At 41.5% G+C, this 22,859-nt stretch overlaps 2 protein-coding genes across 4 annotated transcripts in view; both read right to left on the bottom strand.

Annotated features, from left to right (window-relative positions):
• Positions 1–1,736: 1,736 nt before the first annotated feature.
• Positions 1,737–17,876, bottom strand: LOC148891574 (glutamate decarboxylase 1-like). 3 transcript variants are annotated; one of them, XM_089007788.1, is made up of 18 exons: positions 17,682–17,876; positions 17,398–17,492; positions 16,897–17,065; positions 15,564–15,620; positions 14,047–14,181; positions 12,840–13,082; positions 11,136–11,226; positions 7,582–7,694; positions 7,358–7,473; positions 6,197–6,276; positions 5,511–5,565; positions 5,304–5,420; positions 5,153–5,217; positions 5,006–5,084; positions 4,032–4,181; positions 3,791–3,898; positions 3,609–3,698; positions 1,737–3,341 (listed from the first exon to the last, which is right to left on the bottom strand). In XM_089007788.1, the coding sequence occupies exons 3-18, from the start codon at positions 16,970–16,972 to the stop codon at positions 3,168–3,170; spliced, it is 1,749 nt and encodes a 582-aa protein (XP_088863914.1). In that variant the 5' UTR covers positions 16,973–17,065; positions 17,398–17,492; positions 17,682–17,876; the 3' UTR covers positions 1,737–3,167. The 3 variants fall into 3 exon arrangements, with proteins under 3 accessions (XP_088863914.1, XP_088863913.1, XP_088863915.1); XM_089007787.1 differs by lacking the exon at positions 17,398–17,492 and having other exon boundaries at positions 17,682–17,875; XM_089007789.1 differs by lacking the exons at positions 15,564–15,620; positions 17,398–17,492 and having other exon boundaries at positions 17,682–17,873.
• Positions 17,877–22,058: 4,182 nt separating this feature from the next.
• Positions 22,059–22,859, bottom strand: part of erich2 (glutamate rich 2) — a 1,361-nt gene continuing 560 nt past the window's right edge. Inside the window, exons 2-6 of the mRNA XM_089009205.1 lie at positions 22,753–22,827; positions 22,549–22,667; positions 22,423–22,480; positions 22,280–22,351; positions 22,059–22,215 (exon numbers count right to left, since the gene is read on the bottom strand). Coding sequence (XP_088865331.1) covers positions 22,085–22,215; positions 22,280–22,351; positions 22,423–22,480; positions 22,549–22,667; positions 22,753–22,827 — 455 coding nt within the window. The 3' untranslated portion in view covers positions 22,059–22,084. The remainder of the gene's footprint in view (positions 22,216–22,279; positions 22,352–22,422; positions 22,481–22,548; positions 22,668–22,752; positions 22,828–22,859) is intronic.

Raw genomic sequence — 22,859 nt, forward strand, 5'->3', positions numbered from 1 at the left:
GTGACTTTGCTCAAAGGTAAAATATGAATACCTACTTTTCACCACCAGAGGGCGAAATTGTTTTTTTTTTTCAATCGCGACAATGACCTTCCGAAATGTTAATTAGGTCGTTCGGAAATGTGACGAAACAATGCATTCCATCTTGGGAATTTGAAATACACAAAAAAAGCAAAATGCTTGTTCAAGCCACATTGATACATCAAAGCATTGTTTGTTGTTGTTATTATTATTATTATTATTATTATTATTATTATTATTATTATTATTATTATTATTATTATTATTATTATTATTATTATTATCCATCCATCCATTTTCCAGACCGCTTATTCCTCATTAGGGTCGCGGGGGGTGCTGGAGCCTATCTTAGCTGTCTTTGGGCACGAGGCGGGGGACACCCTGAATTGGTTGCCAGCCAATCGTCGGGCACACAAAGACGTACAACAGTCACTCTCATTATTATTATTATTATTATTATTTATTATACATATTGATTTGTATAGCGTTTTACCAACAGCTGAAACTGTAACAAAGCGCTTAACATGGACAACTATCCTATATTATTATTATTATTATTATTATTATTATTATTATTATTATTATTATTATTGTGATTGTTGTTGTTGTTATTCAAGAGAATGGGGGATTTGTGGTGAATCAAGCAAATTTGATTAAGAACACGAATTTACGGTGCTGTAAAAGGAGGGTTTTCTCTGAAAGGGGAATTGGGGAAAATTTCTCTTGGTCCCACATTTTTCTTTTTTTTCTGATTTTGAAGCTGCCCTAATTTATCTATAGGACATCATTGCTGTTATAAGATGTAATATAGCAATATATTTGATCATGATTATGAATTAAGGGTGAGGTTTAGATGGTTGATTTTATTTCCTGACAATGTATATGACACTGAATAATAAAATTTGCAGTGAGAAGGCTTTAATTGGTCAAACGTAAAAGAAACATATAAATACTGTATCCCCAAAATTATGATGTGCCATTAAAAAGGGATATATATATATAGATATATCTCTATCTATCTATCTATCTATCTATCTATCTATCTATCTATCTATCTATCTATCTATCTATCTATCTATCTATCTATCTATCTATATACAGTAAAGTCTCGTTATATCGATATTCAAGGGAGTCCGAAAAAATATCGATATAACCGGGACTATCGATATATCCGACCCTGTTTGCATGTAATTTTCTCCGTGCGTGCATAGAAATAGTATCGATATAACCGGGACTATCGATATATCCGATATCGATATAACGAGACTTTACTATATATATATATATATATATATATATATATATATATATATATATATATATATATATATATATATATATATATATATATATATATATATATATATATATATATATATATATATATATGTATCTATATGTATCTATATGTATATATATATATATATATATATATATATATATATATATATATATATATATATATATATATATATATATATATATAGATATAGATAGATATAGATAGATAGATATACACTTTAATATACTTACTGATGAAAGTGTGCTCTGCTGACCAGTAGAATCCGAACGCCAAAAAAAAGAAAAAAAAACAACAATAATGCTGGACAATGTGACACACACCCTGCAGCGAAAAAAATTATTCATGCATGCAGGCGTGCCTGCCTGCATGCGTGCGTGTGTACATTGTGCTTCAAATATAAGACAGAAATTGATGATTCAACAACTCATTCATTGAAGTTTATTAGAATTTATTAAACATCTTACAGAGACAGTGTTTTTATCGTTTTCGTTAAAGTGCCACCAGATAATCTCCTGGGTAACATTGCATACAGCTATATTAATCTCAAAACTAATGGTCACATGATGGACTTCCTGACAACAAACAGTTTGAACAGGATTTATGCAATTCAAATCATGGTCCCGTTTACCTTCAATGGTAAATTCAATATCTCTCATAATGCATATCCATTGACAATGGAAGAAAGGTGAACCTGTGCAAAGACACAAAGGAGGAACTCTTCAAACAGGATATTCCGTTGAGCTCCCATAATACCAGAAATACATGAAATATGTATTACAATAAATATATTATATTACAGTAACTGCGTTTGAATTCCAACCCATTCTTCCTATCCCTTCTCCAGAGGAGTGTACATTCTCGCGCGACTATGCTACTCGCTCAGCCAGAGGAGCAAATACTGTCGGCCAGTCAGTCACCTCAGACATTCAAAGACTCACAATCACATTAGTAAAACGCACGATAGAAATTGCATCGCAGTTGAGGGTCACGTGTCACAAACACCGATAACTTATATACGAGGAATAATGACTTGCACTATTTCCGCTCTATTCTTTCTTTGGCCAACAAAGTTAGTGTTATTTCAATTTTAAAATTTACAACCATGTACGACACATCAAGAGACATTTACGTGAAAATACCTGAATCTGTAGATAATTAAAATGCAGCCGTTCCAATGTCATCAAATATGAATAAATATTCTGCCATCGTCATGACCTGTCGAGCTTCCAGAAGACGACAGATCTAAGCGGATGGGTATTCCTTTAAGCATTAAATAACTCTGCTATCGTTATCTTATCTTTAATACATTTCTCTAAAGTACTTTTATATATATACACACACACACACACACACACACACACACACACACACACACACACACACACACACACACACACACACACACACACACGGGATGCCACCCACACTTTGTTTTTCCTACACAAGAATAATTTAGTGAGGCTCGTCAGGTTTGGAGCTGTGCTTTAGTGTTTTTCGCTCACACACACACACACACACACACACACACACACACACACACACACACACACACACACACACACACACACACACACACACACACACACACACACACACACACACACACACACACACACATTGAACAGCAATGGACATTAAATGACACCAGATTGAGCATACGCAGTACAAGACTTTCCACCAGCACACATCCATCAGTTATCTGAAACTATGCCGCCATACACGTAGCAAGGAGGACAAATGTGGGGGGGGGGGACGGAGGGGGTGGTGCAGTCTTATTGTTGGGGTCTCTCCTCGGGATGATGTGCCATAGAAATACAACACGTACAGAGCAGTACGAAAAGGAGGTTTACAGGTCACGACCCAGCCTCTCTATCTCATCAATGAGGAAGTCGATGTCAGATTGGGTGGCCGCGTGGTTGGAGACGACCATGCGGAAGAAGTTGACTTTATTGCCTTGGGGCTGGTAGCCCACCATGGTGGTCCCTGATTCCATCATCATGGCCTTGATCTTTGGTGCAACCTGGCGATGGGAAAAAAATGAAGCTAGGAACGAGAGCCGTATGGAGCATTTCAAGATGACGTCATGTGTTTATGTGAATGGCAAATACTCGATTGATCATGTGAGGGCAACATGGCTTTTTTTGTTATTGTTTAACGTCCGGTCAGAGGTAGTGATATTTTATTTTAAATTTGTTCCCACCTAGAACTCTTCTGGCTTCTGTCATTTTCCACCATGATGAATTGCTCTAATTTCTCGGTGGTAACAATATCGATATAGGCCACTCACTCTGTGAAGCTTCTCCCTCCTCTCCTCGCTGTCCGGCATTCCCCTCAGGCTGGGTGGGATGTACCAGAAGCAAACATTGGTGTGCTGAGGCTGGGAGGGCGAATGACGGAAATAATCACACGTCTATGAAACTCAAAATGGAAGACCCAGAGTCATGCGAAAACCAAAGTAGGGCGGCTTACCACGCCATCAAACACCATCTCATATCCCTCCCTGTTCTTGATCTTGTTGTACAGGTATTGAGACAGATCTAAGCACCTGTCAATGTGCTGCTCAAAGCCAATGGTGCCCTGTGAAAGGGAAACAGTGGCATAAAAATGTGAAATGAGCACTCATAGGGGGGCCTCGCGTGATGCTAACGCAACAGCGCGACGTTTATACATTGGTGGACAGCTGGTTTCAAAGCGGTCTGTCCAATTTTACCTTCGCCTTCCACATGAGCCAGAACTTAAATATGTCCACATGTCGGCCACATTGGATGGCTTTATCCCCAGTGTCGTATGTGACGTCGTACTGCTTGTCTTGTTGGAACAAATAACCAGCGCACATGGAGTTGCATCCGCCCATCAGTCCCTGTAAAACACACAGCGAGTTCACATCTCTGTTCGGCTTTTTTCGGTCAATCCTCAATTCACGACTTGCTGGGAAAACAGAAACCGCAAATGAGTTTTTCAAGGCCGATGAGACAATGTAGGTGACCCTGTACAACGCCTCTTATTCAGTGTCAGTGGCGAACCATCAAGGCCTGCAAAACCTTCTCTTCTGGCCTAAAATATCTGAATCACGGACAGATGTTCATTATATTTTGTCCATGAATTTTTATTAAATAATTCCAAATTGTCTTTCAGCTTCCTTTCATTACTTTTTTACTGTTGCGCTGCTTCCAGACGTGTTTTTCGTATTCAGGCATTTAACCAATCATTTTTCAGGCATCATTTGTTACCAGGGTCAGAAATCTACCTGAATGTCATAAAATAAGTGTCGATGAAACTGTTGCTTTAACCAATCAGATTTCGAGTTGGAAACCCAACACCTGCTTGCAGGCACTGGAAATGTCAGTTTTCGCAAACTATGATTGGCTGGTCACAAGCCAATCATAGTTTGCTAAAACTGCTCTGATCACAAGCCGTGCGTGACAAGAGCTGGCCAAACCTAACACACTGTATCGGTAGCTAGCTGCAGAATCAAATATATTGTGTTGATTTAATAGCAGTTTTGTCAACCCACAATGGCTGAAGGAGATCAAGAACATCATTAAGAAAGGTCGGGCAGTTATTTCCTGGCTAACGATACCCTCTCGTGCACTTGTAGTAAATCACACCACACTATTTTTCAGTCTGGATTGATTCAGACATAGCACTACGGAAGGCCTAGCCACTGTTCAGTCTGTAGCGTACCTTCTCCCGAACGAGGATGGCTGAGCACTGGAGCGGCACGCCCATCATCTTGTGAGGATTCCATGTGACAGAGTTGGCTCTGCAAAGTTTAACTTGCATTCAATTGATCGAGAATACAGGGAACATACTGCCATTTCGGGAAATTACCTCTCAATCCCGTTGAGTTTATGGCGGTGCTTCCTAGACATCAGCAGGCCGCCGCCCCACGCACCCTTTGAAGAAAAAAAAAAACTTTTTGTTTCTTTTTGTCATGCATCAGTGCCTATGAATAATAACAAAATGATGTTTTGAGACTTACGTCAACGTGCAACCACAGGTTGTACTTCTCGCAAATATCGGCGATCTCATTGATGGGATCAAAGGCACCATAGACAGTAGAGCCACCTGTGGCGTTCACAAATAACGGCACGTAACCCTGCGAAAAGCGCGCACGCTTAACACTTGTAGATCACTAACATTAGCGACAAGGTAAACAAAGTTGAGGAAAGTAAAATAAAGAGCCCACCTTCTGTTTGGCGTCAATGATCTTAGCCTCCAGATCCGCAGGAATGACCCTCCCCCTGGAAGAATGGAACAACACTAAAACACGGGCTCCAAAAAAAATCATGACACACACATTTTTTCAAGGTATTGGTTAAAAAGGAGTGCGGCCATCAGCGTCTCGTTCCCAATTGACTTCTTGCTGCCTGCCAAGACGTTTTTCTTCCCCTAACCGCACTTGTGTTCTCGTTTCAGAAGCTTTATGGCACAGCACACACTGCTACAACACTCAGCACAATTGATGCAATCCTTGAAACGTTTCTCTTGACGGTTTCTCTTTTCTCGATCCAGCCAAAGCTCCTCAACTCAACTTGATTAAGCAACTGCACAAAGCCAAAATAAAGACGCTTCATGGAGTGATGAAGCTTCACCCGTCACGATTTGCATGATATCGAAACAGTGCCATAGCCCTAAAGCTTCATAAACAGATGCTAAGTTGCAGTCAAGGACAGAAAAACGATTTTACAACCCTGCTCCAAGGTGAACTGGCCAGCCACAGGCACTGGAACACAATGCTTACAAAAACCCCAAAAGCCATCAAAGGCATCACATCAGTTCAAATGAACAGAAACTAGATCAAAAGAAATCATTGAGGCCTCGGGAACAAACACGCTGCCTTGTTAGAGAATATATGTGGATTCTATGCGTTACCTCTCATCCGTGCTCAGCAGAATCACATTCTCGCTGCCAAATCCCAGAGCGGCGCCGGCCTTCTTGATGGAGTAGTGGCTCTGCAGGAGCAAAGCACGTCAGTTCACAATGACTCTTTTATTGACACGGTTGCTCAATAAGCCATCAAGGGCAATGGAGCTTTTGTGGCCTAATCACAGCTATGTAGTTCTTTAAGACGAAAATATTCTCATCCGCTCTGTTCTTTCAGTCTGCCCACCAAACAACAATTTATCCAATAAAAAAAGTCATTAAAATGTATCATAAGCAAATGATATGATACCTAAAGACAACAACCCTAACAATTGATTGTATTCATTTGTGTCACTAAATAATTGATGAATTGATTTATGATGAAAAAACCAAATTCACTCAACGATTAACTCATTTGCTGCCATTTCAGAATTTATCTGGGAATTGAAAAGTGTGACGTGAAGCGTCATTATTGAATTTGTTCGTGTTTTGTTTTTTTTGCAGGAGGTGCCGGTAAAGCGCTGGTCAGACCTCTGGCAATGTTTTTCCCTTCCACGAGGGGGCAGCATTTGACTGTTATTCATGTTAGCACTTTGTTACAGCTTCAGCTCTTGTTGAAACGCTATATAAATCAGTATGTATGTATTGTATTGTATTGTATTTTGTACAGCCAGCCCCATTTCAAGCTCAGATAACCCCAGACCCATATAACTTTGGCATTGACTCTTTTTTTTTTAATGAAAGAAGAAAATCTAAGGTTTCTTACGCTGCATTGAATGTTTATGTATTTCTAAAACTCAATATTCTGTGGGTCCTGCATTTGAGTGAAAATGACAAAAACCCTGGCACTGGAGTGGACACGTTTTTTTCAGGTCTGGCAGTCAATGAGTTAAAAATGCTTTTAGTTAATCTCAAACCATTGCCTGAGTAATGATAACAAAATGATACATAATAAATGGAGTCAGATTAATTAAATTTAACAACAACAAGAGTGATCACAATAATTGACGTGTTAAAATGAACATGTTTCAACATATTGTCTTTCCTGAAATGATTTGGATCATTGTCCTTTTTTTTTTTTTTTTTTTTTTTTTTTTTTTTTTACAAAATCAGACTTTTCCCGCCTTCTCCCCAAAGGACATGAATGAAAAGTACATTTCTCCAACATACATGTTCCGATGTAAACAGAACCAGACGAGGTGCAGCAGACATGCCCTTGGTCTTGACCTCGGGGAAATACTTGTAACGTGCGATCATCACACTGTACATGTTTGAAATAGCACCCCCTATTGAGCAGAAGAGACATTCATGTTTCACACGGAAATCTGACTCGATCAGGTTTTTTAAAATCAAAGAGAAAAAGCGGCCATTTTTTTTGTTCTGTCGTTGCTAACCTGGCGAGAAAAGGCCATCTCCCTCACCACCGGGCCAGCCAATCATTTCTCTCATCTTCTTCAGGGTCAGCTGCTCCATTAAAACAAACACTGGAGCAATCTCGTAGGTGAACCTGTCAATCACGAGGCATAAAATGCTCGCATCAGCACATCACGGGTCATTGTCTGAGTAATTAGCAAAGCACGTCGTTCGGGAAGAAGAGGACATTTTTGGATGCGATCGGTTTTCCATTAGTTCCATCCGCAGATCTCAAATTGGAGCCCGTGCCGACTGAGCTAATTAAAGCGAGCGATAGGAGCCTTACAGGCGGCAAACATTCATATTCAAATGCCTTGTGAAATCCCTTGGTACAGTCTAATTAAAAGGCACAATACTGATGCGATGGCTATCTGTCAATCTTGCCAACCTCAGTCACAATTCTGAATGCTGCTGATTTGACAGCCAAGAGGGCTTCAGTGTGTGTTTGGGAAAGATAAGGTGTGTGTCTGTTTGCGCGCGCGCGTTGACCACAACTCACACAAAAAAATGTGATAATCAATTCCCCTGTAGTTGAATGAAAGAAAACGATTCAAAGTCACAGGGATGAAAGCGGAATGGCACAACAAAAGAAGCGCGGGAATAAGGTGGTGAAATGTGTCACATAAATCTTTCGGGAACCGACACCCACCCCGCACCTCCCGCACTGCTTGATCTCTCTTTGTAATGAGGCCACTTAGGCCACTACCATTACAGTGGAAAACATCTTGTTTGCAATTACTCGGTGTGTTTTGCAGGGAAAGCTTGGTGTTTTTGTGTGCAAAAAAAGAAGCGAGATTATAAAAAAAAGGAGAGAGAGATGGGGGGATGAGAGAGACAGAGAGAAGGGGGCAGTGAAACAGAGAGATGGGTTTGAGATAGAGTGTGTTTGACAGAGAGAGAGAGCGCAGGAGAGAGAGACAGAGAGCAAGAGGGGGGAGAGGGAGAGAGTAGGAGACAGAGAGAGAAAGAGATGGAGAGAAGGGGGGAGAAGGAGAGAGAGAGAAAGGGAGGGAGAGAGAGTGAGAGAGGGGAAAGAGAGAGAGTGTGTGTAGGAGACAGAGAGAGAGATGGGGAGAAGGGGGGATAAGATGGAGATGGAGAGAAAGGGGAGAAGGAGATAGAGAAAGAGAGAAAGAGAAAGGGAGAGAAAGCGGGAGGGAGAGATCAAGAGAGAGGTTAGGAGAGAGACAATGAGAGAGGGGGCAGAGAAAGAGCGAGCCAGACAGACAGACAGACAGAGACACAGAGACAAAAAACAAAGGAAAAGGAGGGGCGACTTCCAGGAGAGGACATTGAAAAGACATTTGGGCGAATAAATAAAAATATAATAGTCTTTAAAATTGAGAGCTGGCGCTAGGAAAATTGAAAGACAAAAAAGAAAAAATACATGTATAAAAAGCCAAAAGAAAAAAATATCTGTACGTATGATGTTTTCATGCTAACGGTAGAGCCCTATAATAAAAGGAATACGTTCCAATCTCAGGCGACAAGACATAACGTCTTTAAAATGTTCTTCCCTGTGAGTCATTTCACGCCACAATGACAATGATGGAGATGATTATCACAATCAGAGCCAATCATGGCTCTTTTGAGGGTGAAAATTACCCCTCAGTCACCTGGCAGTCTCCAGGGAAAAGCCCGCCTAAATGCCCCTATTACCATCATCAAGGGCCCTCCGATGCGTGTGCGAGAGTCACTTTGAATGTGTGTCTTTTATGTGACTAACCCCGTGACACGCATCCAGGCCGCTAGCCTCTGTGACGACTCTGACCATGTCCGTGGGGGACAATGCAACGAGCGGTCCGCGGGGAGTCACTTTCCAAAATGTGGCGGGGTTCGTGTGACAGTGTGGGAGCCCAGCTGGCCTATCTGCAAAGACCAGCTCACAATGAGCTTGCGCTCAATGGACTGGAAACTCTTGCTGCTGTATCTGGGACAACCAGAGCTGGTGTGAGTGTAAAGAGTGCTGTCAACACGCCGATCCATGTGTGTGTGCGTGTTTGTGCATGTGGTCCTACAATTTGCTGTTATCGGGTATGGCTGTGCTTGTGGGAGTGATGTTTTGAGAAATTGCATCCATTAAGTGTCTCAATCTTTTTTAATCTTTTATTCCTAAACAAAATCGGTAAAATAAATGACTGCTGAAATATTCCCAATACATTGTGCTATATACAGCTGAAAATTAACTCATTCACTGCCATTCACAAATTTATTCGGGAATTGAAAATTGACGTAGAGCGCCATTCCAGATTTTGTTCGGGTTTTGATTTTTCATGCTTGGGTGCCAATAAAGTGCTGGCCATGGCCTCTAGCAATGTTTTTCTTTTCCACAGGGGGGCATCAGTTCCCTTTTTTCCATGTTTGCGCTTTGTTTCAGCTTCAGCTGTTGTTAAAGCGCTATATAAACCAATACGTATGTAGGTATTGCATTGTACAGTAAAGTCTCGTTATATCGATATCGGATATATCGATAGTCCCGGTTATATCGATACTATTTCTATGCACGCACGGAGAAAATTATATGCAAACAGGGTCGGATATATCGATAGTCCCGGTTATATCGGACTCCCTTGACTATCGATATAACGAGACTTTACTGTACTTTGTACACCCGCTCTCATTTCAATCTCATATAACTCCGGACCCATATATCTTAGGAATTAAAAAAAAAATTCTGATTAAAGGATAGAGCCTAAGGTTTCTAACGCTGTACTCAATGTGTATGTAGTCCTAAAACTCAATATTCTGTGGATCCTGAAATTCAAGTAACATTGACAAAAACCCTGGCACTGGAATGGACACACATTTTGCACGTCTGGCAGGGAATGAGTTAATCATCATGAATTTTTATATTCATATTAAAGTCCCAATAAATTAATACACTTAATTGTACAGTTCAAATCTGTATTTATGGTCCTGTGTAGCTTCGCAGTAAAAGACTACAGGTACAAGACTGGCCTACCCGCAGTCCAGACCTATCTCCAACATAAAATGTGGCATGACAGAAAATCCCTCCGTCCATTTTCAAATCCACCTCTTTTCGGGCTTTGTTTTCTCATTTATTATTTGTCATTTTAGTCATCCAAAGCCAAAACCAAAACAATAGGCTAGGTGTAAGCGATTCGTCATTCAGATGTTATACAATGGTCATTTTTATTTTATTCTATTTATATATTGTTTTTTTTAATGTTATTACTTTTTCTTTATTGAGACTAAATACATGTTTGGGTGCGCCGGTGTGGCAAAAAGGTGTGAAGTCCATGCCCTCTATCAGACCAGACCTCAATGTAGCCGTCACCCGGGATCAATATGCAATCTAACCAAGCCTGCGGCGGGACCGACTGTGATACACGAAGCCGCTCGACGGCTGCCAACACTCTCCCAACACAAAAATAGCATTTACAATAACAAGCGGTGCTGCACCGAGCCAAGTGGCCTACAAACTGCAGATTGTCACGGCAAGGCAGAAAAGGGGGTCTCCCTTTACGGTTCATTGTGTCAAGTACGCCAATAAAGACAAGCACGTATGACTTACATGTTGGTGTTGGCAGTTGAGGTGAGCCATTCCCCCGCCAGGCCGATGATGTCTAAACCCGAGGACAATTGGTTGAAGAAACGAGGGTGACCTGAGAGGGAAACAACGGTACACATCACAACCAGATGTTGTACAGCGACAAAGACGTGAAGCGTTTTATTTCATTGGGGCGATGTCGCCGCGATCCCCGATAAGCTAGCTTCACGTCAGTTGTGTCTTTCGTCAGGCAACTAAACTTAAACGGTTTGTTGCGCCGCTCTGGGAACAAGGTGATAATTTGACAGGCTTTAGACTCAAGGTGCATGCAGGCACACTCAGCTTCAACGATGCCAAAGGCCTAAATCCAGTCATGGATATAAATAGTATGTAAATGTGGTGTTCATAGGCCCGTGGGGTGACATTTTCATAAAAAAGCTCATGGAAAAATATCCCTCTGTAGGACTGTACTTAGAAACAGGAATTGTGTCGTTCAATACAATGTCATGTTGTCATTTCAACTCAATGCACTTTGTACTACTACTTACTGGCGTATGCGACAAGACCACCAGAGGCCAGTATTAACTCATTCACTGCCATTCACAAATTGGAATTGAAAATATGACGTAGAGCGGCATTCCCGAATTTGTCCGGGTTTTTCTTTTTTTCTTGTTTGGGTGCTGATAAAGCAATGTTTTTTCCCTATCACATGCTGGTAGGATTTCCCTTTTTTCCATGTTAGTGCTTTGTTCTATTTCAGCTGATGTTTAAGCGTGGCGGGCCTTGACTTTGACACCTGTGGTTTACGTAGTCCTACAATTCAATATTCTGTGGGTCCTGAAACTCAAGTGACAATGACAAAAACCCTGGCACTAGAGTGAACAAACACATTTTTGCACATTGTCTGGCAGTGAATGAGTTAAAAAGACCAAAGGAGATCATGGGCACACTATGTTAGCGGTTTTTAAATTATATATACCTGTCGACATAATTTGCCCCACCGTTTGTGTTCAGGAATCTTTCGTATTATAACTCTGTAACGGCAATGCTGTAGATTAGTTTGCATATACCGCCTTGTGATGCTTGTTAGCAATATGCTAAGGCGAGATTGTGGAGCGTTTGACACTCCCCACCTGCCGTAACTAAATGGTCTTACACCACTGCAACTCTAATACTCTAATATTGACGTTGAGTGTACAGTATCGGAATTATCGTGTAAAAGAGTCGGACATGCGTAGCTGCAGCGTACAGTAGAATGTGGAGTTCACGTTAAATATCACGGCCAGCTCGTCATCTCATCCAAGCGATCTGGAACCCCCGAATTAGAGGTGACGCAGAGGGAAAGTGACATACGGTATGAAACCCGAGGGACAGTTTGAGCGTTGTCACTTTAACAGCTTCAAACAGGCCGCGGAAGGACGCCCTCAGGCGACACTTACTTTAATAAGTGAGACGAGAGACTACAGGGATGTAATGCACCGCGGGGGCAATAAATAAGGCAGTCGACTGCCAACAGATTCTTTGAAAGGGAGGGCTGAATTTGATTTTGGATTGTCGTCATGAATACACCTTTCCTCCATCCTTAATTGGGCAAGAGTCTTTCTCAATGATGGGGTTTTGCATACCATCGCAGCCTCCTGAACCCCCACCATCACCCCCTCCCGCACTCCCAATTCATCCACTTTCATAAAAAAATATGCATTTTCTAGACATGACGTTGCCGCCTACCTGTCCGTACACCATATTTGAGCGTGTCCCTGCAGTCCACCAGGATCTGCTCCAGAGACTCAGGCTGGTCGGACAGTTCCAGGTTGAAGCCCTCCATGCCCTCCAAGAGCTGGTGAGGGTGGTGGAAGTCCAGCACCTTGGTAGAGCGGTCAAATGTCTTCTTCACGTAGTTGGTCAGGATGTCAACCACCTCCAGTAAAAACTGCATGGTCGGTTCCTCTCCATTCTTTGCGGGCAACAGGTCTGAAAAGAAATAGGGGCAAATTATTTCAGTGTATGGGGTCATTTGGACTCAGCATGATTCTGACTTGATCTGGCTTTACTCCCTGGTGCTTTCTACTATCTTTGTGACTGCTTTATTTCATGTATATGATAGTTGTCCCTGTTAAGAGCTAGCTTTGTTACAACTTCAGCTGTTGTTAAAGCGCAATATAAATCAATGCGTATGGTATTGTACTGTATTTGTTTCGGTATAAATATGCAACTTTTTACCAACCGTTAATCACAACATTCACATTTAATCTATGGGAGAAAGTATAACTTACAGTCTGGAAACATAAAATCAATGTGTATGTAACATTTTATATTTTTTAAATACTAGCTGCACTGCTATACTACAGTATACACTTAGCTATAATTAGTGGATTAATCCTAACATATCGGGTCTTTAAATAGCTGGAAATTATTATTGGGTATAAATATGCAACTTTTTACCAACCGTTAATCACAACATTCACATTTAATCTATGGGAGAAAGTATAACTTACAGTCTGGAAACATAAAATCAATGTGTATGTAACATTTTATATTTTTTAAATACTAGCTGCACTGCTATACTACAGTATACACTTAGCTATAATTAGTGGATTAATCCTAACATATCGGGTCTTTAAATAGCTGGAAATTATTATTTTTTTGTATTTATATAAATTACAAAAGGAAACAAAGAAAGTGATATATATATATCAATTTTCCGTACCGCTTATTCCTCTATATATACACAGTATATAATTATTCCCATGTGTTAAGCACACATTTCAGATTGATAAATATCACGTTTCTTTGTTTTCTTTTGTACATTTTCTGCAATCTTTACTGTTTTTTTGGGGGGTAATTTATACTTTGATTTTAAATATAACATTGTTTATGATGAACCATTTCCCCCCGTTTTTCAATGTTATTTTAATTGTGTATTTTTTCTGCTCACCTCGGGCAAACAAGTTTGAGAAGTCGGTCTCGGTGCGTCGGAACCTGGCGTCCCTGTCACTGTTGTCGCAGGACAGGAGGTTCTTCTGACCCAGTCTGCCTTTCTCCTCCAGGCTGTTGTTTTTCTGAAGGAAACCTAGAGTGTTGCATGGCGAAGTGCACGAGTTATCACCAAACATCTCCATCGCGTAATATTTCGTGTTTTCCAAAAAATGTAATTATTTGTATATTTTTTTTAAATGCGTCACTAGTCTAGCGATGCTTCACCATCATTTTAAGCCAATGAACTTCTGGTGGAGGGCAAACTTAACCAAACCTTGGCCATAAACCACACCCAGACGTTCTCTCTCTCTCTTTCTCTCTCTCACACACACACAAACATCAAAACGCACACGAATCGACTCACTGATCCCGACAGCTTCCGGCTACGGCCCCATGCTGGAAGTACACCCCCCCCACCCCCCATAAAGAGGGTTAATGAAGGATGCCAGAGGCGCAGCATGTCTGCTTCCGCTATACGGGCCTGCACGGTGATTGATCCTCTCCTGCGTGAAGGCCATAAGGCCCCGCGTTAATTGTGCAAAACAAAATATATGTATATATTGGGGGAAGGGGGGCGGTTGACGCTGGATTTGGATTTTTCGTTATTTTCAGTTAATATAGTTTCACGTTTAGAAATAGAGTGAATTCGAATATCACACCTTAGAAATCAATATCTGAACCCATTAAGCTCCTATTCCATATAAATAGAATTACACTCATCTATAATACATTTTCAATTCCCTATAGTTCATAATAATAATAATAATAATAATAATAATAATAATTAAAAAAACACATTTAGTTTGTTGTATGATAAACACCTTCACAAATGACAAATATTGAGATTTTTTTTAATTCTGAGGTCACACTTAATAATGAAAAGAATAACATTCTGCCCTCTGTAACGTTCCATTTTCAATCATTTATCTGACCTTGCATGGGTACTTGTGACCATATTTTCCCTGCGCTGTCTGAAGTGGCTTTCTCCCCTTGTTTGTTGAATGCAAAAGACATGCAGAGGTTCCGAGGGGGGTTAGAGTGGGTGAGAGGAGCGCTCATCAACAGACCCACGGGGTAATGGCCACTGACCTTTCCGAGACGATAACGCACTGTGACAGTTTTTTCCTCCCTGCACTGCCTCAACGGTGGCCAACGACAATAATTCAAATTAAAGGCGACCATGTTGGATCCACCACATTTATTGCGTTATGTATTTATGTACCTATTTAGCCAGTGACGTCATTTCCATTTACGGCCATTACATACAAGGCGAGGTTCGTCGCGGCGCTCAATGAATTCATTTGGATGTCGAGGCGCCTCTCGTTTGCTGCAGTGGAAAAAAATCTAGCCTCATGAACAACAAGTAGTTGTTGTTAATGAGGCTATTTTTTCATATAGATACATTCATATGAAGAATATACCCGTCGCAAAAACCTGCTTGCTCATCATATTTGCATTGTGCAGGGGACGACTTACCACAAATCCTCATGCCCAGTTTCCTTGTACAGCCATGCATCCACGCATATTCGTTGTCTAAAACAAAATTAGACTTTTGAGTTTTTGTGAGGCGCTGCGGCGGCGTTGTGGAGCGGATGCGGCGAATGGGGCGTGGGGTGTAAATGCGGCCAAGCACAGTGGAAGCGAAGCGTGAAGCGGGTGATCATTTTGACCGGGTGTGAGACAATCAGACTGAGTGAAATAGGCTATCATAGAGGGAGGGGGGCGTGTCATCTTTAATTCGGGAATATAACGGCATTTTATTTCGTTTATACGTATTTTATTCTTGACGAAATAATCGCCCGATTCAAGTGATGCATTTTTGACTGTCTTATTGAAAAGTACATATTTTTGTGTGTCTGTTGTTATGATTAGACCTAATACGGATTCTTATCCTGGCAAAACGGGGGTTGACCCATGAGGCCAAATCAATAGGGACACGACGGCTAACACACTCTCGCACACGCCCGTGCAACAAAAAAAAAATTAACACCCGTGAAATGAGCTCACTGGAGGAGGAAGAAAGGGGGTGGAAATTAATTGAGTAAAACGCCGCTTGTGACTGGAACGAGCTGGTGACGGTCGTGGAAATCCACAGCGGACGCTTAGAGACACTCGGAATCACACACCAGAGCGCGCACATGCGTGAGCGGAAGATGACCTCCAAGTGGAGCTAATGCAAAACAAACACAAATTTCCAAGAGACGTTCACCACAGCAACAATCTTTTTCCACAAGCCGTACAAAAGGCCGAAATGTGACCACATACGTCACAAGCCATCAAAAGTGAGATGAAGCATTAAGCAGGAATCATGGCAGCAGTACGTGGGCGAGTCATATCGAAATAATCATGACTCGATAGTGCCGATGTGAAAGAAAAATATCTGCAATTATTCAATTATTCATTTTGAAAATGTCCCAAAATATGTTTTATCTGTCGCGTTTTTATTCATATAACGATTTCGCCCTGCGGACTGCCTTGCTGCACCGCTGCCACCCCCAGACAGACAGACAGGCCGATAAACAACAGTCGGACAGACAGACGTGATGGCTCAGTTTTTTAACCGCAGTGATTAACGATGGAAGCCCACACAGCAAATGACCCGAGCAAGAGCCCCCCCCGCTACAGACAAAGAGAGCGTGACGGCAGAGAGAACGAACCAGACGGACAGAGGGGGGGGGTGAGTGCGCACACTTTGAGCAAGGCACCCTGATATTTCAGCCAGCCATGCACAGCAACTCAGCGAGGTCCTGAACTAGATGTGACGGACCCTCAAGGGTCCGTCATCGGCCTAGGTCTTATCGTCACTTACTTGTCGATGAGGGTCTTAAATTGTCAGCGTTTGGGTCCTGTTCCCCGCTGGTGCTTCTCGGCTCTGACGTGGCCATCACTCTCGTCGTTTATCTGATCTCCAAGAAGGCGATTATTCAACCGCAAACAAAGCAGAGCGGCGAGGAAAATAAATCAGCCACTTTGTCAATCTGAAAGACATTTGAAAAAAATAAATAAATGCATATGTTATTACTCCTGTCATATCGTGTTATTATAGGAACAATTTATCATCCGCAAAAAAAGGCATCTTGTGCGCTCTTGAATGCGCAATTGGAAGCACCATTGCGCACCGACAGAACTGACACATAAGCTGAAACAATCGTGGTGATAGACAACCATATCGGGGAAAAATGAGCTGGGATATTTCTTGAAGTCAATTAGTTCTGTCTGAGCAAAGGAAGATCTCAATCGAGAGAATAAAATAATCAGAGAAAAAGGAAAGGACACTAAGAACGCACTGGAGAAAATATGAGCCACCCACCGTTACTATCGCTTTGAGACATATTGTCCACAAGAGCTTGGGTAGATGAATTTTTGGTAAGCGGAGGGGACGGTGGTGTAAAAAAGCAAGACGCACTGAAACGAGCAAAATAATCAAGATAATTGGCAGAACAGCAACAACCAAACACAAGCAACATCTAATTCGTTTGTGGCTATTTATTATTGTGTTTATCCTCAATAAGACTTAATGTATAAGACGCTCTAAAAAAAAAGAGTCTATACGCATAAGACGCCGTCCGTGGAAATTAAAGCGAGACGTCTTACCGTCACGGAAGCGCCCACAGGTAGCGGAATTCGCAAAAGTAGACGGCGGTCAACCAAACAAAACAAAAAAATAATAGCTTGAGAGATGCAGACGACTGGAGACTATAGCAAAGCGATAAGAACATCCAATAGTATCCAGCGGTGCACGAGTGAGCACTGTCCCCCTACCCCAAGACCAATTTTATGCCTTATTTATATGAGAAGCTGCGGCTGCCCATTGGTCTGTTCACATAGACGCACACGCACCCACACCCTCCTATATGACTCAGGAGGTACGCAGACAATCGATTAAGAAGCCCCCCCCCTGCCAAAAAAAAATAGAACCAAACAAAAATGTGAATTTCGAACTACTCCTACACATTAAAACATGTGCCCGCGCTGGGGCTTTCATTTGCATATTGATAACAGATTTTATGAGTTCTGGGGTCGTCATTGACGCCAGAGCTCATTTTGGATCGTTGATTTTGAGCAAGTTACTTCGGGGTTGATAAAAAAAAAAGAATGTGCTGATGTAATCGAACAAAAGACCAGTAAGACCAAAAAATAAACCGCATACAGGCCCGGAGTGGCAATCTGAACATTTTGGTGATTTCATAATGAACCATTATGCACAGGGTAGCCATTTTATGACCTAAAACTGTGGTGACCATACTTTTTGCAAAGGGGGGAACAGATTTGGTGTGTCAAAAATGTAGGGGGGGGGGGGTCTTGGCATACGTTCTTTTCATATAACAGCAATTAATTTGAATACATTTCAGCTAGCCATTCTGTGTTTCACATTTTCTTTTTTGATGTTAACTTCAGCTATCAAGTGTTTTGTTTCATTTGAAAAATGCATATCAAAAATGAATTGCCATTGAAAATTGAAATTGAAAATTCGCTTCACTTTCCTTTTTTTAACACTGAATTTTTTGTAACAGTTAGAAATTAGCAAATCGCCATTTTAGAAATTTGGGGGGCTGATTAAATAACTCAGACTAATTTGCTGTTCCTAATTGAACCTTTATATGGCAGCACTTAGCACACACAGGTAACAGCGCTACCGCCCAATGTATTAATTCTACTTTCGAGTCAGACGTTATTGATTTTATAACAGAGGCTGCGGGCCGGATGAAATTTGACCAGGGGTCGCATTTGGCCCACGGCCCGCATTTTGGAAATTTCATTCAGAGGCACATCAACCTGTTTGCAATCATGCAGCATCTGGGACTTTTTTTTCGGTAAGTACCCTTAACCAGCGCAAAAGATTTTTGAATGGAAGAAAAAAAAGAAAACATGATTTAACTTTGGGGACATTATTCTTTCGGCAATTTAGAAATGCGCTTTGGGTCATTGTCATCCAAAAAGATAAAATTCATTGTCAATTTGCCCAGCAGAAGCCTGAAGATTTTGGGCTCACGCCAATTGCTGTTTGGAACGGTTGATAATTTCCTTCACCTTGACCGAGGGCCACCCTGTCACAATCTGGTTTTCGACCAACGGGTGGCGCTGTCGGACCCGCCGGCACCTGCACAGGTGTTGGTCGTTCCAATCCGTGGCAGACTGTCACATTCTGGTTGGCGACCAACGGGTAGTGCTGTCGGCCCCGCCTTCAGTTGAGCAGGTGTTGGTCGTCTTCATCAGTGGCAGTTAAAAGGACTCCCGGCACGACTATTCGGTGTCGGGTCATTGTACTGTGAATTGTGTTTGATTCACCCCGTCAGGTTTGTTTCATCTTGGCAGAGTTTTACTCTTAGTTTTCTTTGATACTTTGTACTTTTCTGTTCAGATGACTTTGACGGTTTAGATTTTGTTCCTGCTGGCTTTATTTTCATACAATTTTTCAAATACATCCTGCTGATCCCTCCTGCCTGTGTTTTTGGGATCCACAACCACCATCACCACCTTGCAAACCGTGACACACCCAGGGCTCAGCAGAAGTAAAACAGCCCAAAGCATGATGCCTCCACCTCTATGCGGCACTGTCTGACATTTTTGGGTGATGAGTGATGCACTGTTGTTTGCTTCAAAAGTACTTTGGGAATCACAGCAAAAAGTCAACCTTTGATTCATCAGGCCAAATCAACCCAAAGAAGTCCAAGATGGCGCCCGAGTAGGCAGCTGTCATCAAGTGCTCTCACAAGCCTTGTTTTTTTTTGTGTTGTTGTTGTTGTTTTCTTTTGTTACTTTAAGTTGTTGTTCGTCATTTGGACCGGATACAGATTGTTTTTCAACATTTTTGGCCACAACATTCATCAAGGAGAGTGCAGAGCGGTTGCGCCTTTTCGGCAGCATGAATATGCCAGCACTGATTTTGATTTGGGATGAACGTGCGTGCTATTTGACTGTCGTTGCTGGATAGCTGTGGGGCGATTGTGCTTTTTTGCGCCTGTTATGGGCAGCATTTTCACAGACTTTCTTTGTTCAATGAAAGGTCATTGCTGTTGGGACAGTCTGCGGCTGGATGAATGCAGGGCTTGAGGAGCCAGCAATGAGAAGGAAGTAGCGTCAGTGCAGAGCGCCGATGCGTATGTGGAACTGCCGTGGCTTGGAATTGAAGCGGATTTATGTGGGACAGGAGATGTAAGACAATCTCTTTTCGTCAATGGATTCTACACCATGACTGATCCACTGGTGAAAAGGATGCTTTGATCCTCTCTTTCCAATTAAACTGCTTGAATACAACAAAGAGGGTTCAGAAAGTGCTTGAGATTGAATGACTGTCTGTGTCTTTTGTATTGTGTCACCTCATTTGTTATTTAGTTTTTGGTTGTTTTGACTTCAGAATGGCGCCGTGAGAGTGGGTGCTTTTGCAGCAGCTCCTGTATTTTGTTTTTCTACTTCCTTCCTTTACTCGTTCACCACTTTGCTGCTGTGAAATGTAAACTCCAATCCAATCACATGCATGTATCCACATGCATTGTGGAGAATTCAATTATGTTTTGGGAAATTAGTGCACAGCCCAGCCAGAATATCACAAATACAGAAGATTGTTGTCAAATGGACTCAGCAGGCAATATTTGTCAACAATCCCTTCAATGTTACTACAGTAAAGTCTCGTTATATCGATATTCTCGGGAGTCGGAAAAAATATCGATATAACCGGACTATCGATATATTCGATCCTGCGGCATGTAAATTTTCTCCTTGCGTTCATAGAAATAGTATCGTAATAAGCAATACTATCGATATAACCGATATCGATATAACGAGACTTTACTGTATTTTTCTCTTGTTAGTGTTAGTTAGACAACCAGTTTTCTTTTCATAAATTTTTGATCATGTCACTGTTGTGATATTTTTTCTCGACTTGATGACATTCTTCGTAGCATTTTCAATGTCTTGGGCAATCTTATGTGACCTTGTTCCCGTCTCCCAAGTGATGACTTTGAACAATTACATCTCTCTGTACTACAACGGTTTGTGCTGTAAAAATTGAAACGGGGAATTGAAAAAATGTATTTATTTTGTCCGCCTCCGTGCATATTCATTTCTAGTTTGGAACAAGTTTCTTGTTTCTTCATTGAACAAAGATGTCAATGTGAATGATCACATCTCTTTGTTTCAATATGCCTTGCCATTGGCTATCAACCAGTCAGGGTGTATCCCCCCCCTACCCCCACTACACTCCTTCCGCCTCACACACAAATACTGCTAGGATTGGATCAGGCTTACACCTGACCCAAATGATCAATTGCATAGTTCTGTTCCTTTTACCATTTGTATCCTTGCAGCTGTGTGTTACTTTCTTTCACTCAAATGCCCAACCTATCTTTGTACAGTGAGGTCACATTGTATCCACCGCTTGTGTTATTCCGGATTTTGAAAGGTGCTTTCCATGGTCTATGATTAATTGGACCTTCTGACTTCTTGTCGAAGAGAGTTTATTTGGTCTGTCACAAAATCTCAAGATGAATAGTCACTTCATTTTTGAAAAACGATTAATTAAAAATGGAGGAACTGGAGTCTTGCATCCAATCCTCTCAAGTTGTTGTCATAGTATGATGAGGCGGTGGTTCATTGGATTGGATTGGATTGGATTTGCCTTTATTAGTTGTATTAAGTTCATCCTGTTTACTTGATATCTAATTTAAAACAGATTATTATTTTACAGACAATGTATTGTCTGTGTTCAAATACCTGACATGTTTCGGCGTCTTCGTCAGAGTGTGACAGAGTGACACAGATTGACGCCTTCGACGGAAGTAGATGCCGAAACATGTCAGGTATTTGAACACCGACAATACACAGTCTGTAAGATAAGAATCTGTTTTAAATTTTAAAAAAATATTAGTTTCATTCATTCATTCATTCATTCATTCATTCATTCATTCATTCATTCATTCATTTATATGGAATCAGAAAGAGTACAAATTTAAACACCCCAGCTCGATCGACTTTGCACAGGTGTTTGTCTTTTGGAGTCACCCTTCCTCACTTTCACCATCTTCATTTGACGAGCAGACTGAATTCGGAGATAATTCCTCATCACAGTCAGGGTCATCATCCTCGTCATCACTATCACTGTCATCGCTGTCCTGGTCTCCCCGTTGCACTAAAAATGAAATGACAGCAGTGTACCGTGACCCATCAATTGCCGATTTTCGTTCAGTCTTTACCTTCGAGGAGCTTCTTTTGGATCAGAGGGAGGAACTCAGAAGCTTCCGGATGATTTGGTTCATAGATTAGAACTGAAAAGATAGCAGGAAGTGATTTTGCGTGTTTCCAGAACCAGATGGGTATTTGGATACAATGTGCATACTCATATCGCACAGTCGTTTGGCCTGCTGGAAGTCTTTTTTCCTCAGAGCTCTGAGGAACTGAAAGCAGATATTCCCTTTTTGAGCCTTCTGGGTTGAGGTTCCCACCAAGAGTGGTTTCGCCTCACCTCAATCTTCAGTTTCACTGGAACTTCTCTGGGCGTATCTGCATCATCCTTTGGGTTTTTTTGACACTCATTTTTCTCCTCGGGTGCCAGAAGGGCCTCCGTCGTCGGAGTCGCGTCTTCTATAGAAACCATCATCATGATCGTTATTATTATTTCCGCTATCACCTTCCTCGGTTCAGTACTCTGAATGTGCGTCATAACAACCTGCTGCCGAGCCTGGGGTGTGCGCAAACATCACGTTTTGCATTTTAAGCTCCTTTCCAGGCTCACCTTTCAACCCTGAAAGCAGATTGAAGTTTCAGCTATGTTCA

This window comes from Hippocampus bargibanti, linkage group LG11 (genome assembly GCF_051943395.1).
Source record: "Hippocampus bargibanti isolate YZ-2025 linkage group LG11, ASM5194339v1, whole genome shotgun sequence".
Classification (NCBI taxonomy): Eukaryota; Metazoa; Chordata; class Actinopteri; order Syngnathiformes; family Syngnathidae; genus Hippocampus; species Hippocampus bargibanti.

Excerpts from the sequence above, each read along its gene's own strand:
- LOC148891574 (XM_089007788.1), bottom strand. The coding sequence starts at position 16,972 with ATGGCCACGTCAGAGCCGAGAAGCACCAGCGGGGAACAGGACCCAAAC. Across the intron at positions 13,083-14,046 it reads CTCAAACTTGTTTGCCCGAG|ACCTGTTGCCCGCAAAGAAT; the intron begins GTGAGCAGAAAA and ends ATTTCTTTTCAG. Across the intron at positions 5,566-6,196 it reads CTGCTGAGCACGGATGAGAG|GGGGAGGGTCATTCCTGCGG; the intron begins GTAACGCATAGA and ends CCATTCTTCCAG.